We start from the raw sequence: 19,160 nt of genomic DNA on the forward strand, positions 1-19,160 counted from the left end.
TATCATGGCATTTTATTGTGGTGAAGCTCTTAGATGACCTTCTGCATGGCCACTCAGTAGAGACAACTAGGTATCAACTCCTAGCCCTGTTCAGTAAGATGATGAAGCTTCTCCAGGTTTCACTCTGAATTTTAAAGGACACAACCAAAGCACTGGACCCTATCCCAATGTTAAATTCAATACTTGGAATAGCTTTTTTAAAGTTTGAACTAAGACCAAAGGTAAATTCGCTGTTTAGCTGATATCAGAGCCAACAGCTAAAACTGGCTCCAACCCCATCTTAAATCAGCTGTGTCTTTTGATTTAAAACTAATATTTTTCTCCAGATTGCCTAAATCTGGCAACTGTAGCCAGGAAACTGCTGGTAGTTCCAACTACCGAGACTTATTCAGTCAGCTGTTGAATAGTGAGTCAACACACACCGTAAGTAAATTCAGTTTGAATCAATGTCTGTTCTAGCTCAGATGAATAGGATTTACTTCCTTATCTCACAGCCTGAGGGCATCTCAATGGGATGTCAGGCTTATACAATGCATTAATACAAGGCTTATGGCTACAAACAGATTCTGTTTCCCAGCCATTCCAGTGCCTTTGGATTTATTAGTCAGAACATGGACTACCGAAGCATGTTTTCTTCTTCTTGAGTAACTGGATAGATCAGCAGCCATAGATTTTCTACAGAAATGAAGGGTAAAAGTCTGGATTGATGGGGGTTGTGATCAGCTGGGGTTGTGATCATAGGGGTTGTGTAAGCCAACAGACCTGAAGAATAATGACTTAAGGAAGCTGTTCTGGGATATTCCAGAGTTAGCCAAGAATAGCCATAAGTGGTCTCAATGTTTATTGTTAGTTGCAACTAGACCCACTTTAATAATAATAATAATAATAATAATAATAATAATAATACACTTTATTTATATTCTACTTTATCTCCCGAAGGGACTCAGAATGGATTACAAAATACACATATGAGGCAAACATTCAATGCCTTTTACACACAGTGAACAACAACATACAACACAGAAAGGTAAAAGCCTTCCCCCTTTTCCCATCTCCAGCATCTGGAGGCAATGCTCAACTCCAGCCATGGGGAGATGCTCTTGTTCCATTTTTCTATGCTGAGGAGCCTGTTGTCCATAGACATCTCCAACTGTGTTGCTGGCATGTCTGCATGGGGCTTCCTTTTACCTTTCTGCCAAGGCAGTGCCTTTTTATCTACTTGCATTGCATGCTTTCAAACTGCTAGGTTGGCAGAAGCTGGGCTGACAGTCAGGAGCTCATCCCAAGCTTGTGGCTTCAAACTGCCAAGCTTCTGGTCAGCAGATTTCTGCAGCTAGCAGTTTAACCTGCTGTGCTACCATGGCCCTATGTGTTGATTGACCATTATCTATGTACATTCAACAATTGATTTATTGGGTCTTTTCTTAGTCAGAGTTAAAATAAATTAAATGACTCAATTGTCAACTGGTTAGTCAACACACCAGTAAATCATGTTGATTTAATGGATCTACTCTGGTTGGGATTCCAACCTTAATCAAATATGTTCCATATCTGCTTAGTACCACAAAATACAGAAGATATTTGAAATGAGAGAAAATGCTATTATTTCTAAGCAGTAGCCTTGCCCAAAGATACTTCTGCAGTGGCGCCAGTCTCTGCCTAAATACATTATATGTTTATATCCCAGATCACAACTGTCCAAGTGCAAGAAACAAAGGAGACTCTAGAGACATTGCATGGTAAAGAAGAAACTCTTTTTAATTGCAGGCTGCTAAGAGTTGTTACAGTTTTTCTCCCATACAACAGATTTCTCCTGCTGACACAGGGAGCATACGGTAGATACACTGGTTACACTGTATATGAGACAAGTTACACTCACGAATCTGTGCTCCCCCCTGCCCCCGGTACAGTAAAGTTTCAACAGAGACAAGTGCTTTCAATGTTTTTAATTACATGATGTTAGAACAGTTCAGAAAACCCAGCAGGTCCAAGTTCTGCTTCTTTCCCTACAGCTACAGACATCCTTGTAGAGAGAGCGATTTGGGGTTCAGCTACTAAGGGTATCTGATCAAGTGCTGCAGGACTGGCTCAATTAAGCTGTATCCTATTTTCTTTCTCTTTGCCTTATGACACACCAGTTTTTCAGTCAAATTAGATGGTTTTTTCCCCTACCTATTCCCAGCTTGCTGTGAGGTCAGTGGGCATTTCTGTATCTCTGATGAGTAACACCCTGGGTTTTAAAGGATCTCTGTGGCAAGTTATTTATTTCTTTTCTAGCCTCCTTTTCTCTGAGGTCTGGGACTAAATTTCAAAACATTAAAATAAGTACAGGTGAAATATTATGCTTGCTGTTTCCAGGGAAATATGCCTCTTTGAGTATTCTGCATAGACCTGCTATGCTTGGTCCAAAACTGAGGTGGAAAAGAAACTTCGCAGCTGAAGTTAACAAACCATCCCAAACGGATTGAAGACTGTGGGAAGTACCTAGGAGGGGGAAAGGTCCAGTTTGATGCTAGCCACTTTTTGTGGCTGCTGGTTGGACCCTGTGACACATTAACCTAAAATACAAGGCTGTAGAAAGAATATATAGTAAAATTTGATCAGATAAAAAAGTTGTCTCCTTAAAATTGAACCAATGGCAGTGGTAGTGAGAATAACTTGCTCAGAACAGAACTTGGGAAAGTTACTTTTTGGACTACAACACCCAGAATCCCTGAGCCAGAACAACCAGTGTTATGGTCTAAAAATCATTTCCCCAAGCTCCGAGATGGCAAGCTCTCTGCTATGTCATCCACCATCTCTCCCACTAGAGGTTTTGTGAGAACTATGTGAAACCATCTCTTAGACTAACCTGAAAGTGTTGGTTCACCTGCAGGTGCTGGAGGAAGGAGTTTGCAGTATTTCAAATAGCACAGAGGCAAAATGCAGATTGTCAACTGCTAAAAGTAAGGAATATTCATGGTTGGTGAAATACTTGAGTTTTTATTAACTGTGAAAATCCCTGCTTTATAACTTTGTATTGAGTTTAGGAATGTTGGTCAGGTTGATTTATTCTACGTCCTTTGAACGAAACTCAAAAGATGGCCATTTAGGAAAAATTCTACCCATTCTAACCTCAATACTACAAGATGAACTCATAAAGTATATCACGACTTGTTCCTTGGAGTTGATCCATTTTGAGTGCTCCTATTCAACGATCCAAGACATATTGACGATTTTACATGTCACTATTACTTGCTACAACCCCATTCAACATTCAGTTTCAGAGGACCTTTTTAGGAATCAGGGTGACTTCTGATGTACAGACACACTGAAACAAGGAACAAGATCTCTGTATGGGGTGATAAGTTTGAGCTTGATTTATGATGGTACAAATAAGTCAAAAAGTGGTCATCAAGACGGATCATGTCGCAGTTGTATGCTTTCAAGTTGCTTCCAACTTACAGTGACCTAAGTTAATCCTGTCATGGGAGTGGTGGGCTTTTTTTTTTTGCAAGATTTGTTTATTTGGAGAGGGGGTTGCCTTTGCCATCTTCTGAGGCTGAATATATCTTGCCTAAGGTCACTCAGTGAGTTTTCATAACCGAGAGGAAATTCAAATCAAGAAGCATAGCAGGGATAGATAATAGGTTTTTTTTAAGCAGCAATCTGAAAAGCTCATCCTCAAACAAAACTGAGTTGCTTTAACCTTTAAAAGCTTTGGCTTCAATCCTCTTTCAAGGCAAGATATAAGGGCTTATGATATGAAGTGATGGTGCATCTAGAGTCTATGCCAGGCATCCTCAAACTGTGGCCCTCCAGCTGTTTGGTCCTTCTACTCCCAGAATTCCTGACAATTGAACAAGCTTGTTAGAGTTTATGGGAGTTGGAGACTCAAACAGCTGGAGGGCTACAGTTTGAGGATGCCTGGTCTATATCTATCCATCCAGTCCTGACCACTTGATCATTTGATTATTTGCAACCCATTGGGGCTGAAAGATGCACACCAGTGTGAAAGCAACATAATGCGAACAGATGCCACCAATATTTGGATGAGCATCCCAGGATGTACTTTGTGCTTGTGTGTTCTGAACTGGAAAAAAAAGATTCATGTGGGGAAGTGTGCTACTACATAGAGAATCCATTTTCTGGATTGGCATGTAGATTGTATCTGCTGCTTGTGCTATTATCAGGAGCTGCATTATTGGAAAGATTAAAGGCCCATTTCAATTAAGTGTGCTTAGCTGTGGCTGAAATTCCTTTCTATGGCAAACAATTCAACAACATACAACAGAACCCAATACATTCTACTTGGAAGTAAGTCCCACTGAGTTTAATGGAACAACCTCATGTAAGTGAGCAAAAGATTGCAGCTGTAAATATTTATGTGGCTGTGCTAAAATGTAAAAACCCAATGTGAACTGATTGTGCCCAAATGGCCAAGATAATGGTATATTTAATATCCCTGTCATGTGGATTCATCTAGTAAGCAAAACAGGAACTATGGGATACATTCTGAATATATTGCATTGGTGGAAGTGGCTGCTAATGTACTAGTTTTTCTTTCTGGTCTTTTGTGCTTCACAAAGTTGTCGCCTGTGCTATAAGACATTAGAGTGTCCATTTTGGGCAGGTAACAGCTACAGATTCAGCTAAATGACAGATGGGAGTAATTACTGAGAATACTCCAGGTCAACTGAGAATATCATAGACTACTCATTATATGATTATAGCTACTTATTTTGCAAAGTTTGGACACTTCTTATCATATATCTGTTAAGCAACAGCTACCTGCATCTAAATAGAGATCTTATGACCCCTCTATATGAAAGAGCAAGGTGTTTTTAAAAGAAATATTGACTTCTGAAGCTCCCCATCTATTATCATTTATGTATTTCGGATCCACAATAGACATAACCATGATTTTTTATTCATTCTTGTAGCTACATAGCAGGAGTGAAAAATACATAGCCCTCCAGTTATTATTGGACTCCATGTCCCATCAGTCTCACCCACAATGGCTAAAAGTAATGGAAGATGGGGGGTGTAGTCAAAAACATCTGGAGGACCGTTTTCCCCATCCCTGCTATATATCCTGAACATGACTGCACAACCTTTCAGAATAAGCTGTCGATTTGGGGATGTTCTTAAGCCACACTCACTGACAGATAATATTCACAATACGAAAAGCTACAGAATGGCCTTGTAAGTGACAGCATTATAGGATATGCTCATCCTAGTATAACAAACATAAATGCAACAGCAGCTACAAGCTCTAACACAAAGAGAGTCCATGGAGCGATTGCTCAAGGCATCTAACATTGAGTCCCACCACTTTCCAATTCTAAAGCCTAGCAAAATGCCACAATATAATACTGTTAACATTTCCACAGAAATAATGAAGGCAGTGCCCCTTAGTGCTCCCCCACCCACCCCCCAAGTGGGCAGCTCAGCAGGGTGTGGTCACCAATCATACACTAAAAAATTATAAATATATCAAATATACAATAAAATATATCTGTACAGCACTGAGAATGAAAATAGTTCACATTATCACTCTTGGAATATGTCATTTAACAGAATTTACAACACCATTTACAGAATAAATATACAATAGAAATAGAATCTATGGGTTATTCTATATATATTTACATATACACACACATAAATCATGTCTCTTTGTCTTCCCATTGCCATTGCTCTATTAGATAAGAGCATGAAGTGCAGTGGGCCCTTGCAAAATGGCAGGTATGGCCCATGAGACTGTGACCAAGATACCATAGAAATGCAACACAGACCTGCTTCCCTCGCAGGTCTCTTTTACCCACTCCAGTGGAGGTGCATTGATTTTTGATTTGGCTCTGGTCATCTTATGGAATTTCTCAAGTAATATGCCAATGTGCATAAGCAAAGAATCTGGACCAGCAGAAATACATATATCTCTGGCGGTCAAGTCCCTAAAAGTTTCCTTGCTTAAGAAGATGACTTGACCTCAGAAGAGGGGGAAGAAAAATATGGGCCGGGGAAAAGAACAATAACATAAGTCCTGAGCTTTTTCTAGGAGTTAATGGATGTGCTTTAGTCATTAAAGTGCTGTACTGGAATGTGGGAGATTCGGATTCCCCACTCTGCTGTGAAACTCTCCAGAGTATCCTTGGATTAGTCCTTCTCTCCTGGTCTGACTTAACCCACATGGTTCCTCTCCTATCAATTTGATCCACACAATAGTCCAATGGGATAAGACTGGATGGTCCTTGTGGTGTCTTCAAACTCTATGATTCTAGGTCAGTTTGAGAGAAAATAACTAAACCAAGGTTACTCAATAACTCTGCCAAGAACTCACTGGCAGAAAAGCGGGATAGTAGTGTGAGAAATAAGTAAGTGTAAGTGATTATCCCATGTATAAGGAATTCATAGTCTGTTTCATGCCTCTCCCATCCTTTACTCTCTCCAGCTGATTAGCACTGAAAACACTGAGATGGGAGGGAGGATGAGTGTATTTGCTTTGTGTACATGTCTGTGTACTCATTCATGCATTCAGATGGGAGGAGAGGGATTAAATGTAAAAATAAAAAATCTTTCATTGGGTTGTTGTGAGTTTTTCAGTCTGTATGACCGACCATGTTCTAGTAGAGGTTCTGAAGATGCCAACCATAGATGCAGGTGAAACACCAGGAAAAAATGCTACTGGAACCTGTCCAGACAGCCCAAAAAACTCACAGCAACCCAGTGATTCTGGCCATGCAAGCCTTTGACAACACAAAAACCTTTAAGACAGCAGTTCTTTCAGATGAATGGCTCCTTTCTTTCAAAACTCACAGGTTACCATGATAAAACAGTTGGGAAGGGTCAATGAACCCTCTTCTGTTATCCTCTCAGCCATTTTACAAGAAAATGCCTGTGTATTGGTAATAGTTCCATTCAGATGCTCTGAGTCCAAATTTTGAATCTTTACTTGAATTTCCCAATCCAAATCAAAAAATAAGTATGTCAAGAAGGAGAGGAACCAGCTCTACACAGGTAACCCATTAGATTTTGGAAAGCAAAATCTCAATACACTTCCAATCAGTTCTTGAATTATAAGGAAGGGGTTACGGACCAGTTTTAAAGGGTTCCTAAAGCTGAAGCACCAATACTTCTTGATTATTAGGAACAAAGATATCCTCTGCTTTCCTCTAGCCATTTCCTTATTCCTTCTGAGTTTTCACTACCATAATATAATCAGAATTGGTCATACTCCAAGGGCAACCTGGCTGTCTGCATATTGCCACAACCATCTATATGGAGAAATGTTAGCACCATCCAGAAATACATGTGAAAAAACCAACAGCTCCCAAGATCACATTGGGAATAAGTGCATGGGCTTATGTTTAATGCTTGCTTCACATGGTCTCATTATGTTGCTCTTCTAAGCACAACTGCAAGGGGAAAGCAGGTAAGAAGGCTTGAATCTGCAGTCTTTAGTTTGGTTTGGCAAAACATTCTTATCAAGGCAAGTGACTCATAGCTGAAGAGGAGATATGATTGCCATCTTCAAATATTTGAAAGGTTATCATAGAGGAAAATGGGAGCAAATGTGTTTTCTGCTGCTGCCAAATATAGGTTCAAAATTCAAGAAAACGAATTGAGACTAAACATTAAAAAGAGCTTCCTGACCAAATAGGAAGGGTTGGAGACTTTTTAAAAACTATTTTTTAAAATACAAGTTACACTTTTTTGGATATTAGCAACTACACAATGATGCCATAACAGCATGGGATCTCTTTGTAAAGTACACTGTTTCATTATGGTAGTTTTTTTGTTTGTTTTCATGTCAGGAGCGACTTGAGAAACTGCAAGTTGCTTCTGGTGTGAGAGAATTGGCCATCTGTAAGGATGTTGATGTTTTACCATCCTTGTGGCATGCTTCTCTCATGTCCCCACATGGAGAGCTGGAGCTGACAGAGGGAGCTCATCCACACTCTATCCGGATTCGAACCTCCGATCTGTCGGTCTTCAGTCCTGCCGGCACAAGGGTTTAACCCATTGCGCCACTGGGGGCTCCTTATTATGGTGGTGGTAAAAGAGTAGCCTTTTCACTGTTTTCCACTTTAAAAAATCAGACTAGGTGCACACACACAAACAGTGCAACAGAGGAATGTTGAAACACCAAATTAAGAAAGGGAAAAATACACCTTTAAACGGTTATAAAATCATGTGGCAATATTGAACGTTTTGAAAAAAGGATCTCTCTATGCGTGCACTCCCACATTATTAAATTGTACAACAACCAACTAGCTAAAAGAATAACAATATAAAACTTTTAAGAAGAGGTTTTTTAAAGAGTGGCACTGCAGGTCTTGAGTCATTAACTGAATATGACTAAGCAAGAGACCGAACCTGTGTCATTAGTTATTAATAATGTAATTGCTATATCTTATGGGTGACTCTTACACATCTGCATCTACATTCCACCCTTCTATTACAAAAGCAAAGAATGCAGCATCTGAAGGAGGCATGACATTTTCTGAGCCACAAAATGTAACATGTTACTCAGAAAATGTGACAGACCCAACATATGGGTGAGTGCTATCTTGAAGGAAGATGTAGTTATTTTTCAAATGTGCTTTTACTATCCCTCAAACTAATAATGCAAAAAGCCCCTTGCATACATTCAGTGTGGCTCTAGAGCCACATTCCACAAACAGATACTTTCAGTATGTTAGATTGCAATTTCCACTGTCCCCAGTAAACCGAACACACCTGGAGGGCCCCAGGTTGAAGGAAGGCTGCAGCAGAGAGTAGCTGCTCCTGAAGAGTTGTCATTATATGTCTGAACTAGAGAAATGAGACTAGGAGTGATGACACTGATGGCAAATATTCTGCCCTACATGCAAGATTCCTTGATTCTCCCCTACACACATGGCACACAACCGAACTTATACTTTATACTATTGCTTGAGCCATCTTTTGGTAAAGGAAACTGCATGTAATATTAGCAAGCATATCAATGCAAACTTCACTGAAACAACATCCCTTCAGTTCTCTTACAGTTTTTGGTCCCCCATCAGCTTTGGTTTCCCCACCACTGGGCATTGTAATGTGCTGTCAATAGACTATATATCAGGCCCAGACTTGTAAGAAGCATTCACCAAAGCTAGTGTGCAAACTGGATATCATCAAAGCTTAAAACCATAGGTTGTCTGATAAAGCCTTCCTTGTGCTATGAATAGAAGTGCTTAGACGTACTCAGCTGAATGAGATGGGAATGCTTCTTTTAACTAGAGGAAAGGCATGGACACAGACAGAGCTTCTGGGAAGCAAGACATCTTTTCTTTGGCTGTTGCCTTGTTTTGCTTCCTCTTTCCATTCTCTGATTGCTTGAATATGAGTGATTTTTAAAAATGTTTTCAGTACCAATTAGCTAAAATTGTCCTTATGCCCATAAAATTTATTGCATTGTCTTATTATTATTATTCACTGAGGAGGGCTCTGACATTTTGGCTAGAGATGGCCAGAAGAAAGGCTTTCACCCTTCCCAGCTTTTATACCCTCTCAACACCAAGTGGTCCCTGACTGCTGTAAATTCTGGGAAGGGATTCCTAAAGTTCAGTTTCTTTCTCTAGGGCCCCCTCTCCTTCACTCAGTAAGTAGGGGTGGGTAGCTTGTTGATGGTCACAGTTCAGATTCAGGGGTGGTAGCCGTAAGATACCCACCACTGTAGCGTCCATTGGCTACATTGCTCATCTCCATTGGAGATGTCGTCCCTGGGCCCAGATAAGAACGATGGGTAGGCATTGGGGATGGGGCTTCACTCGGTACTTTACTCAAGATAAAACGGGTCTCATCATTATCTTCTAAGTTGGAGATGTCCTTCATCATACGCCCCTTCTTGTACGTGACAGACAGTGCATTGGAACCATCTGATATTAGATGGAACTGACGGAGAATGAAGACTACGGGAAGAGGAATGATAGCCAGTATGATCAGGGAGACAAGGACGCCCATGGCCCATTTTGGATAATAGAGAAATTTCTCTGCAGCCTGGAAGAGAAAGAGAAATGTCATTTCCATTTGTCTACTTCACCACCAATACAATTTTAGAGATAATTTGATTGGTATTTCCAGTGCTTTCTTTGGTACAGTAGCAAGCATTTCACTGTTACCTGTCCTTCAACTCCAAGAAAAGAAGCAGTGTGTGCTGTAAGGGATAATTGTAGTATCTGCATCTCAGTTTTGCTTAAGACAATTTGATATATTATGAGATAGTCCCTTCTTTTAAAAAAATAGCAGCAATTCATAAAGTTATTAAAAAATGCTGCTAAAGGAATAAAATGGACTTTGATGATCAACATCTATGTCCCGAACAATCACATATAAATTCTGGTTTACTCTACATTATACTATGTGGAAAAGGAAGTGAAAACATGGCTTTTTGATCAAGCCTTTGGAAATCTAGTGCAATAGATAAATATAGAATTATGTGCAACTAGCCGTCCCCTGCCACACATTGCTGTGGCCCACATGGGGGTTCTGTGTGGGAGGTTTGGCCCAATTCTATCGTTGGTGGGGTTCAGAATGCTCTTTGACTATAGGTGAACTATAAATCCCAGCAACTACAACACCCAAATGTCAAGATTCTATTTTCCCCAAACTCCACCAGTGTTCACATTTGGGCATATTGAGTATTCTTGTCGAGTTTGGTCCAGATCCACCATTGTTTGAGTCCACAGTCTTCTTTGGATGTAGGTGAACTACAACCCCAAAACCAAAGGACACTGCTTACCAAACCCTTCCAGTATTTTCTGTTGGTCATGGGAGAACTGTGTACCAAATTTTGTTCAATTCCATCGTTGGTGGGGTTCAGAATGTTGATTGTATGTGAACTATAAATCCCAGAAACTACAACTCCCAAATGACAAAATCAATTTTTTTTAGTGAAGGACATACATTGGATTGTTAGGTGTCTTGTGTCCAAATTTGGTGTCAATTCATTCAGTGGTTTTTAGTTCTGTTAATCCCACAAACGAACATTACATTTTTATTTATATAGATTTGAATATTGGAATAGCTCAGACTATGACTTTGAATAACGGTTCTGGCCCAACTTATCTATCCGAACGTATCTCAGCCTATCAGCCCACCAGGACCCTAAGATCTTCTGGGGAGACCCTGCTCTCTATCCCACCGGCTTCACAAGCACGGCTGGCGGGAACGAGAGACAGGGCCTTTTCTGTGGTGGCCCCTCGGCTTTGGAACGCCCTCCCCATAGAGGTACGATCAGCCTCCTCGCTGATGGTGTTTCAGAAGAGATTGAAAACATGGATGTTTAAACAAGCATTCGGTTATCCGTTGCAACAAATTTTGATGACTAAAGGATTGGTAATCATGGACGACGACTTTTGGATTGCGATTCCAGTTACGAGATGCATGGGATTATTATTGGTGGCCCAATAATTTGTATTGTATATGTGTTTTATACTTTTAAACTGAATACTGTTTTTTAAGTGTTGTAAACCGCAATGAGTCGCTGACTTAGGCTGAGATATTAGCGGTATACAAGCGCATAAATAAATAACGAGGTTAACAATGAAGGTATTGCTTATATGTTTTTATTAAAATGATTTAATGTATGTATTTTATAACTCTGTTTTTAAATGCTGTTTTTAGCTGCACATTGTTGGTCTTATCTTCAGTAGGGAGAATAGGAAAATGACTAGTTGTTTTTTCTATAACCTCCACTTGCATAGCTCTGGAAGAATCCACAATACAAGTATTAAAACTGAGATGATTGGTACTATCTTGGATAATTAGCAGAACCAGTAGGAGAAGTTACAAAGTACCTGAGACCCTCTAGATCAGTGGTTCTCAACCAGTTTACCAGCTGTTAGGATTTCTGGGAGTTGAAAGCCAAAACATCTGGTGACCCATGGGTTGAGAACCACTGCTGTAGATCAACAAAAATGTGACAGTGGAAGTCACAATGATTACGACTCTTTGGCTTCCATATGGATGCAGGACTAGCAACTGCACAAATGATCACACTGATTGGCAATGAAGATCTGTTGTGTACACTGGCATGGAGTTCGTATTCAGCTAATGATACCACATGGTATATATCAACACTCCTCAAAGTGGTGGTCCCTACATTGTTGTTGGTTTATGAGTCAGCAATTGTTGGTCTGCAGAGAGTTTCCAGGATAGAAATAGTTGTAGCCAGTCTCTGGCACATTATTTTTAAAAGGATTGCTGATCCTCACATGAGATATCCTAACTCAAGAGAAGTTGGACTATTAATCCTATAAACAAGCAAACAGATGGATAAATAAATAAAATGTCAGTGGTAGTATATTATGCGTCACTGACTCACCTCTTCTCTGATCCAGGCATTATAACCTGGTGGAGAGACGACTAGCTGAATTATACTGGCTGTCATTAGGCCTGCCATGCAGATGGGAGAGATGTACTTCCATGTGTAGAAGTAGAAACGATAAGGACGGAAACCTAGCATTTCAGTTAATTCTTGCATGAATCTAGGAAGAGAAAAGGAAGAAAGCAAAGTGATAAAACATATTAAATTGGTTTTATAGTCCCTATGTCTCTTGAATTGAATGGGGAAACTTTGTCAAGGAACACTGTTGGAGTAAAATAAATGTCCAACCAAATATGAAAGTCATGTGCTTCAAGAGCAATTAAATCTATTACATATTTAGTGGTTATAGTAGATAAGCATGTAACCATATGGTCCTCAGAACACATCTAAGACATAATAAAGAGTGGATTTCCAGCTCAAGGGCTTTGCCAATGCCCCAGATCTGGAATGGAAGAACTGATGTTGGATCCCTGTCTCAGCCTTTCCCAAATAGTGTGAAGATTTCCAGGGTCCCTAAGCTTGTCAGGACCACAGTTTCTTTATGCTATCAGAGCAGAAATGAGTATGTGGAAGATGTGCTTAAGAACAGAAAGTGAGAGGACCTGCATCTACTGGCGTCAAAAGCTTCCAAATGCCCTCACAAAACACACAAATAGTTTGAAGCATGTTTAACTTATTACTTTGTCTCTCTGTTTAGAGAAAACCCCTTTTCTCTCTCTTTCATTCTGGAAAACAACTGACAATTGGTTCCCGTGATACTTTGGCAGGTTAAGCATAGCTTTGAAAGGTCAAGCATAAATAGAGGAGTGCTTCATTTTCCCACTTCTCCTTCAAATTGCTTCTTAAATATTAAAGCACAGGAGTTTGGGAAACCAGAAAATTCAGAGAAGTATAATAATTTTTCTCACTTAGCAAACTTTTTTTAAAAAACTTACTTCTTGGTACCATAAATCCACGCCACTGCAATGTTCTCCAAGATGACAACAAGAGTGAGGGGCAGTGTTGCAGAGTAATCATCAAACATGTTGACAAAGTAGTTGCCTGACCGTTGCACAAATAACAACCCCACAAAGAAAGCAAAAATGCAACAGCCAACTGTAAAGAGTAGAGGATAAGAACTGTCAGTAAGAACACAGGTACACAAGAGTATAACAATCTTCTGATGGCAGAAGGCAGAGTGATAGCATTGTTGTTACAGAAAGGAAGCAATTTATTAATGGGATATATTGCACAACACAACAGAATCTCCTTACAGACTTCAAGAACAGGAATTAGCCTTTATTTTACACTGGAGAAAGATACTCTAGGATTCATCAGATGAGGTAATTTTGGAGATGGACCCCCATGCTGGCCATCACACATGTTGTGTGACTTCCAGCGGAACTCCACCCCCAAACAGGGTGGAAGTGTCCTTGGACACTTCTCCCCCAGTATGGGAGCTTGACCATGTTATGCTGGCTCCAATGGAGTCATCCTGGGTCCTCACCGGAAGAGCAACACTACCCAAGTGTGATGGGGAAAGCATTACAGTGAGGGAGCAGCACGTTGGAAGACAGATTTGTCTTGCTGCCCCCTCAGTCCGGTAGTGAAGCCAGGCAAAGAGGGATGCTTCACCTGACCTTTGTGATGAGGTCATTTGAACTATGAACCATCAGCTGTTGGCCCCACAGCAACCTTCCTCAAAACTACACAACTATGTGAATAATGTGGCATAAATATGGTATTGGTTCCAAGAAAATTGGGCAAGGCAGAACCCACCAGTCTACCAAATTAGATAGTTTGAGAAGCACTGTCCTATCAGAAAAACAGTCAAGAAGCCACTTCCCTCATTATACTAACCAGTTCCCTATTGAAGCATGAATACAAATTGTAAAGATACGTAGATAATTGCTCTATTATATAGATATGGGGATTATGCAATAATAGCATGCCTGAATTTTCAATCTAAGCCAAATACTCTCTTTTTGTCATATATCAAAGTCCAGATTACAAAACTGCTGCATTATGCTAGTTCAATGAATACCACTATGCTTTGTTCTATGGTCGCATCACCAGTCCTGCAGAAAACAAATCTATATCAAGGCCTTTTCACATTTTTTAAATGAAATTTATTTATGAAATTTATACCCCACCTTTCCCCAGTCAAGGGTCCAAGACAGCTTACAGCTAGTAAAAACATACAATATAAAAATTAAAACCAAGTAACAATCATAAATATTAGAAAATGGTGTGAAACACTAATTAAAACCGCAATAAAATACATTTAAACCACCCTGATAATACGTAACGAAGTCAAAAGGTCTTCCTAACCTTCGGATATCACTATTTTCCTCTGAAGACTTCCTTGAAAAGGAAAATTTTATGCTCTACATAAGGAAAAATATGTGACTTTTCACATAAGAAAGAATATGTCACATACAAGAGTTCACAAATCTTGTGATGTCTGAATGCTTCTTTGTATGAATGCCTTGGTGTTTAACCTTAACTTTTGTTCAAGGTTTTACCAGATGCTAGCTTGCAAAGAAGGCAACAGTGCTTTACATATTGGGCCGTTTCATCATTTCATCTCCTCAAACAGTAGCCATGGTAGGTGAGGAATTCTGGGACTTGTAGTCTAAAAATCCATTTTTCTAGCATTTATGAGTTTCCCCCGGAGTGACCTTACCTGTTAATGCTTCTTTACGCACTTTGAACATATCAATGATGGGTGTGGTGATGCCAGCCATGGTCCCAATCATGCTCCCCAAACCCAGATTTATCAGCATCAGGAAGAACATCACTGACCAGAAAGGAGAAGCTGGGAAGTGGGTCATTGCTTCTGTGAAAGCTATGAATGCGAGCCCAGTCCCCTGCACAGACTGTACATGGCCAAAAAAAGATGTTCATGTTATGCTTGGCAGAAAATAATATTTTAAGAGAAAATGTACATGTATTCATGCAAACAGATCTCTATCAATGTAATCAGCCTCTTCAAGCCCAAGAACTAAGCCATGATTGGACTTCTCAAAATATAAACATGGATAAGAGCAGGAATAAGTATGCAATGTGCATACTGATGATTGCAGAAACATCTGTTTTACCGCACATGCATGTTCTAAATAGTCATGGTTAACTGCGACCTCAAAATGCCATGTGCTATGATGTGACATGTTTCTCAAATGGTACACCAACTTATTGTGCAAAGTATTCACACCACTCAGAACACATTTAAATGGGATCTAAAAGGGCTTTCCACAAGCCATCATTCTGAGTGCAAATTTTCTACATACCTTTGGTTGAATTTTTGGGAGTATCTCATCATTACTCCCCCTTGCAAGCTAATGCAATATCTAGAGAACTCTTATAATGTGCATCATGCTAAAGCTGTAAGTTGGCTCCCATTATTCAGAGATGTTTTACAGTGGGTAAAATATTTTGGTTGAAATTCAACTTAATGCTACTATACTGAAGTGCCATTCTAGCACTGGTGTGAAGGATTCCCCCTTTGCACAAGCAGTTGTGCATTTAACAGAGTAGTACTTTGTGCAATTGTTTTGTTTTAACCCATTGTATAACAAACATATTGGATATCATACTTACACTAATTCCAAAAACACACAGCCACAAGTATACTGGGCCTTGTGCAAGCTGAATAAGATACCTGGATATAAAACTTTGGCTGGATCTACATTGCCATATAATGCATTTTGAATCTGCATTATATGTTTTGTATAGACCAGTGGTTCCCAAACTTTTTTTGACCAGGGACCACTTTGACCAAGAACCAGTCTCCAACATTAGGACCAAAAGGATTATGAATAAGTTTTTGGTCAACTTTAGATTTGGTTTAGTTATTTGGGGTGCTGATTCAGAAAATTGCATTTGATAAACCACATCAGCTCTAGTTTCTGATAAAGAACATATGCTATCCAGTAGTCACCATCTGCTCGCCCACAGAAAACCATATTTAATAAGCCTCAGCAGTATATAAGAGGGTTTCATGAGACCACTTGCTCTCATTGCAATGGTGTAGTAATGGTGAGGCCATGGACCATATTTTAGTTCTTATGGACCACTGATAGTCCACGGGCCACAGATTGGGAACCACTGGTGGACCCATATCATGCAGTTAAACTGCACTGAATTACATGGGTCTATATCAGCCATATAATGCAGATTCAAACTGTGTTATATGGCAGTGGATCCAGCCTTTGAGTCTCAAATCATTATGAAAAGCAATTTCAGCTATAAACATACCTTGTCAAGCTCATCTTCCAGTAGACAGGGATCCAGCCCCAGCTTCTGGAAATGATCCTTTTTTACCGTCTTTATCACACCATACATCTCAGTGTAGTCCTTGGATGTGAGATGGGAGAAGTTCACTTGGGGTGGAATGAGTGCATGGCTCAGAACATTGGAGTTCAGATAACCCAGGATCTTCTCAGCATTCCTACAATGGAGAGGCTACAAGTCAATGCATAGCCATTTCCTGGCTCTTGGACAATGATATTCCCCTTGTCCTGGGCATAGGGTGAGGAGCATCTTTGCCTGCAAAACCTGCAAGGTAAACCCTTTATAGCTGGTGTAGGTGACATTAGTCATAATGTTCCACAAAACTTTCTGCAAGAACAATAGGTTAAAGCATATTTCCTTGTCCTCTAAAACACTCTAGATTTCTCATATTGCAGTAATTAAATTGCAGATATAATCTGTCAGAGCTCTAGAATAAAACAGAAACAACCACATCATTGGCTTTTTAAAATATATTCTGAAATATGTGCAGACGGATATAGATACAAACCCACACCCACCCTCCAGAGAAATATCTTAGAAAGAGACTAAAAGTGGCACTTACTCAACCACACACTTCTCATTCATGACATTAGCTTTGAAGCCCAGCACAGCAAAGACTACCAGTGTGGCCAAGACAGAGGTGAAGAAGTTTATGAAGGAGACAAGAGCTGCATCAAAGTGGCAGTTGTTGTCCTGTTTGTTGTAACTGGAGAAAGCAATAACTCCACCAAAACCCAGACCTAGAGCAAAGAAGACCTGAGTGGCAGCTTCTCGCCAGACTTGGAGATCCAACATTTTATCAAGCTGTGAGAAGAGAAAAGAGGAAAGTTAATTTAGTCATCTGCTAGACAGATGTCACAGCAGGAAGCAGTATGTCACTGCTTGTATGTGCAAATACTATGATAGGTACCTTTTTGCATGAGTTAGAAGAAATTTGATTTCATTCTTCTGCATTTATGATTAAGGGAAAATAAAAAAAAAAAACACTGGGCATAGCTCAGATTCAGTAAAATCAAATTGCCATTTGTTTAAAACAGAGTCTTGCAGCATCTCAATGACTAGGACATTTTCAAATCCAGTAATTTTCCAGTAACCATGGAACCCTTATTCACAGCTTTGCTTAAGGAAAAATAATCTTGAAATTTGCAAGATCCTCCAAGAGATTATATGGTATGCTTCCCCAAAAAATTAATAAAGAGTTGCCTTGAAGGACATAGTAAATTCCTAGGAAGGATGCCTCCCTAGAAATCCCTAGGTCCTCCAAAGCAATTCTATGGTATGCTGAAACTGAAAGTGAGGTAATTCCAAGACATTTTATCATATCTACATTCTCATGTTACCAGAAATGTATCACTTTGAGACACATGGTTCTTATGGTAAGCTTGTGGGGAGTCCAGTATTTCATTACAATATCTCTTTCTAAACTATTGTATTTGATTTGGCAGAAGAGTACAAAATTGTACTGTACTGCCTTATCATTGCATGGAGCACAAGCTCTAGCACGTCCAACCAAACTGGTAAAGATAGACCCAGTGGAGGTCTACTTCTGTGCCATCTGAAGACAACTCCAAGAAGTTACTGCAAGTTCCTTCACCAGAGCGTTGAGCAGTAGGTGATGAACTGCCAAAAATTAATAATACGAGAGTGTGTCATAATAACAATATTGAACAAATAAGCAGTGGATCAAGTTAAATATCACAAACTACAAAAAAAGCCTGGCACTAAAATGGCTATAGAAGAAATGCAGGCAAAACCACTTTGAAGAGAATATATAATGACCGAGTGGGTCACTACTAAAAAGGTCCTTAACTTAATTTGGTTCCAACACATAGAAGAGGAACTCTCAAGACAAACATTGTTTTTGTGATTGCACTATGTAACACATTTTTTGTTCCTGGGCTATGCATGTCCTTTCTTAATTTGTTCTATCATAAAAACCTTGAAAAGTGTGTGAGGCCCCTTTCCACACAACTGAATAAAATCCCACATTATCTGCTTTGAACTGGAATATATGGCAGTGTGGACTCAGATAACCCAGTTCAAAGCAGATATTGTGGGATTTTCTGCCTTATATGGCCGCGTGGAAGGTACCACAGACTGCAAAAACTTTGTTTTTAGAGGTCATCCTGCAGCACATTTTGCTGGAGTTTTTAAATGAATACCGGATCTCATCATAGTTTGTGGCAGTCACAAAAATGAAGTTTCTGGGGTATAACAACTACTTTCCAAGTAAACACTTAAAAACTAAACAGGAAATAACACTTTCAAACAGGAACAGAAAAATATTCACATTTTATTACATAGTGTTATATGAAGAAACCCAATTCTTTGGATAGCTTGCCCCCAAACAGTTGACTTGGGACTGGAACTGTGTGCATCATAAGGTGTCAAAAAATCCCCACATCAGATGCCCAACCAACTCTCAAACGTTAAGATGCTTTCTTCTCTATTGAAAAATCTTGAGGAAATGGGTTGCTGTCAAGCTTTCTGGGCTGTATAGCCATGTTCCAGAAGCATATAGCCTGGAAAACTCACAGCAACCTAGTGATTCTGGCCA

General features: G+C 39.7%; 1 protein-coding gene across 1 annotated transcript in view; it reads right to left on the minus strand.

The window, feature by feature from the left end:
* Positions 1–1,732: 1,732 nt before the first annotated feature.
* The window catches only part of SLC6A17 (solute carrier family 6 member 17), a 50,982-nt gene continuing 33,554 nt past the window's right edge, over positions 1,733–19,160 (minus strand). Inside the window, exons 7-12 of the mRNA XM_060773265.2 lie at positions 17,166–17,407; positions 16,568–16,760; positions 14,997–15,189; positions 13,267–13,426; positions 12,329–12,491; positions 1,733–10,002 (exon numbers count right to left, since the gene is read on the minus strand). Of these exons, the coding sequence (XP_060629248.1) occupies positions 9,634–10,002; positions 12,329–12,491; positions 13,267–13,426; positions 14,997–15,189; positions 16,568–16,760; positions 17,166–17,407 (1,320 nt within the window). The 3' untranslated portion in view covers positions 1,733–9,633. The remainder of the gene's footprint in view (positions 10,003–12,328; positions 12,492–13,266; positions 13,427–14,996; positions 15,190–16,567; positions 16,761–17,165; positions 17,408–19,160) is intronic.

The sequence above is a fragment of the Anolis sagrei genome, chromosome 4 (assembly GCF_037176765.1).
Source record: "Anolis sagrei isolate rAnoSag1 chromosome 4, rAnoSag1.mat, whole genome shotgun sequence".
Classification (NCBI taxonomy): domain Eukaryota; kingdom Metazoa; phylum Chordata; class Lepidosauria; order Squamata; family Dactyloidae; genus Anolis; species Anolis sagrei.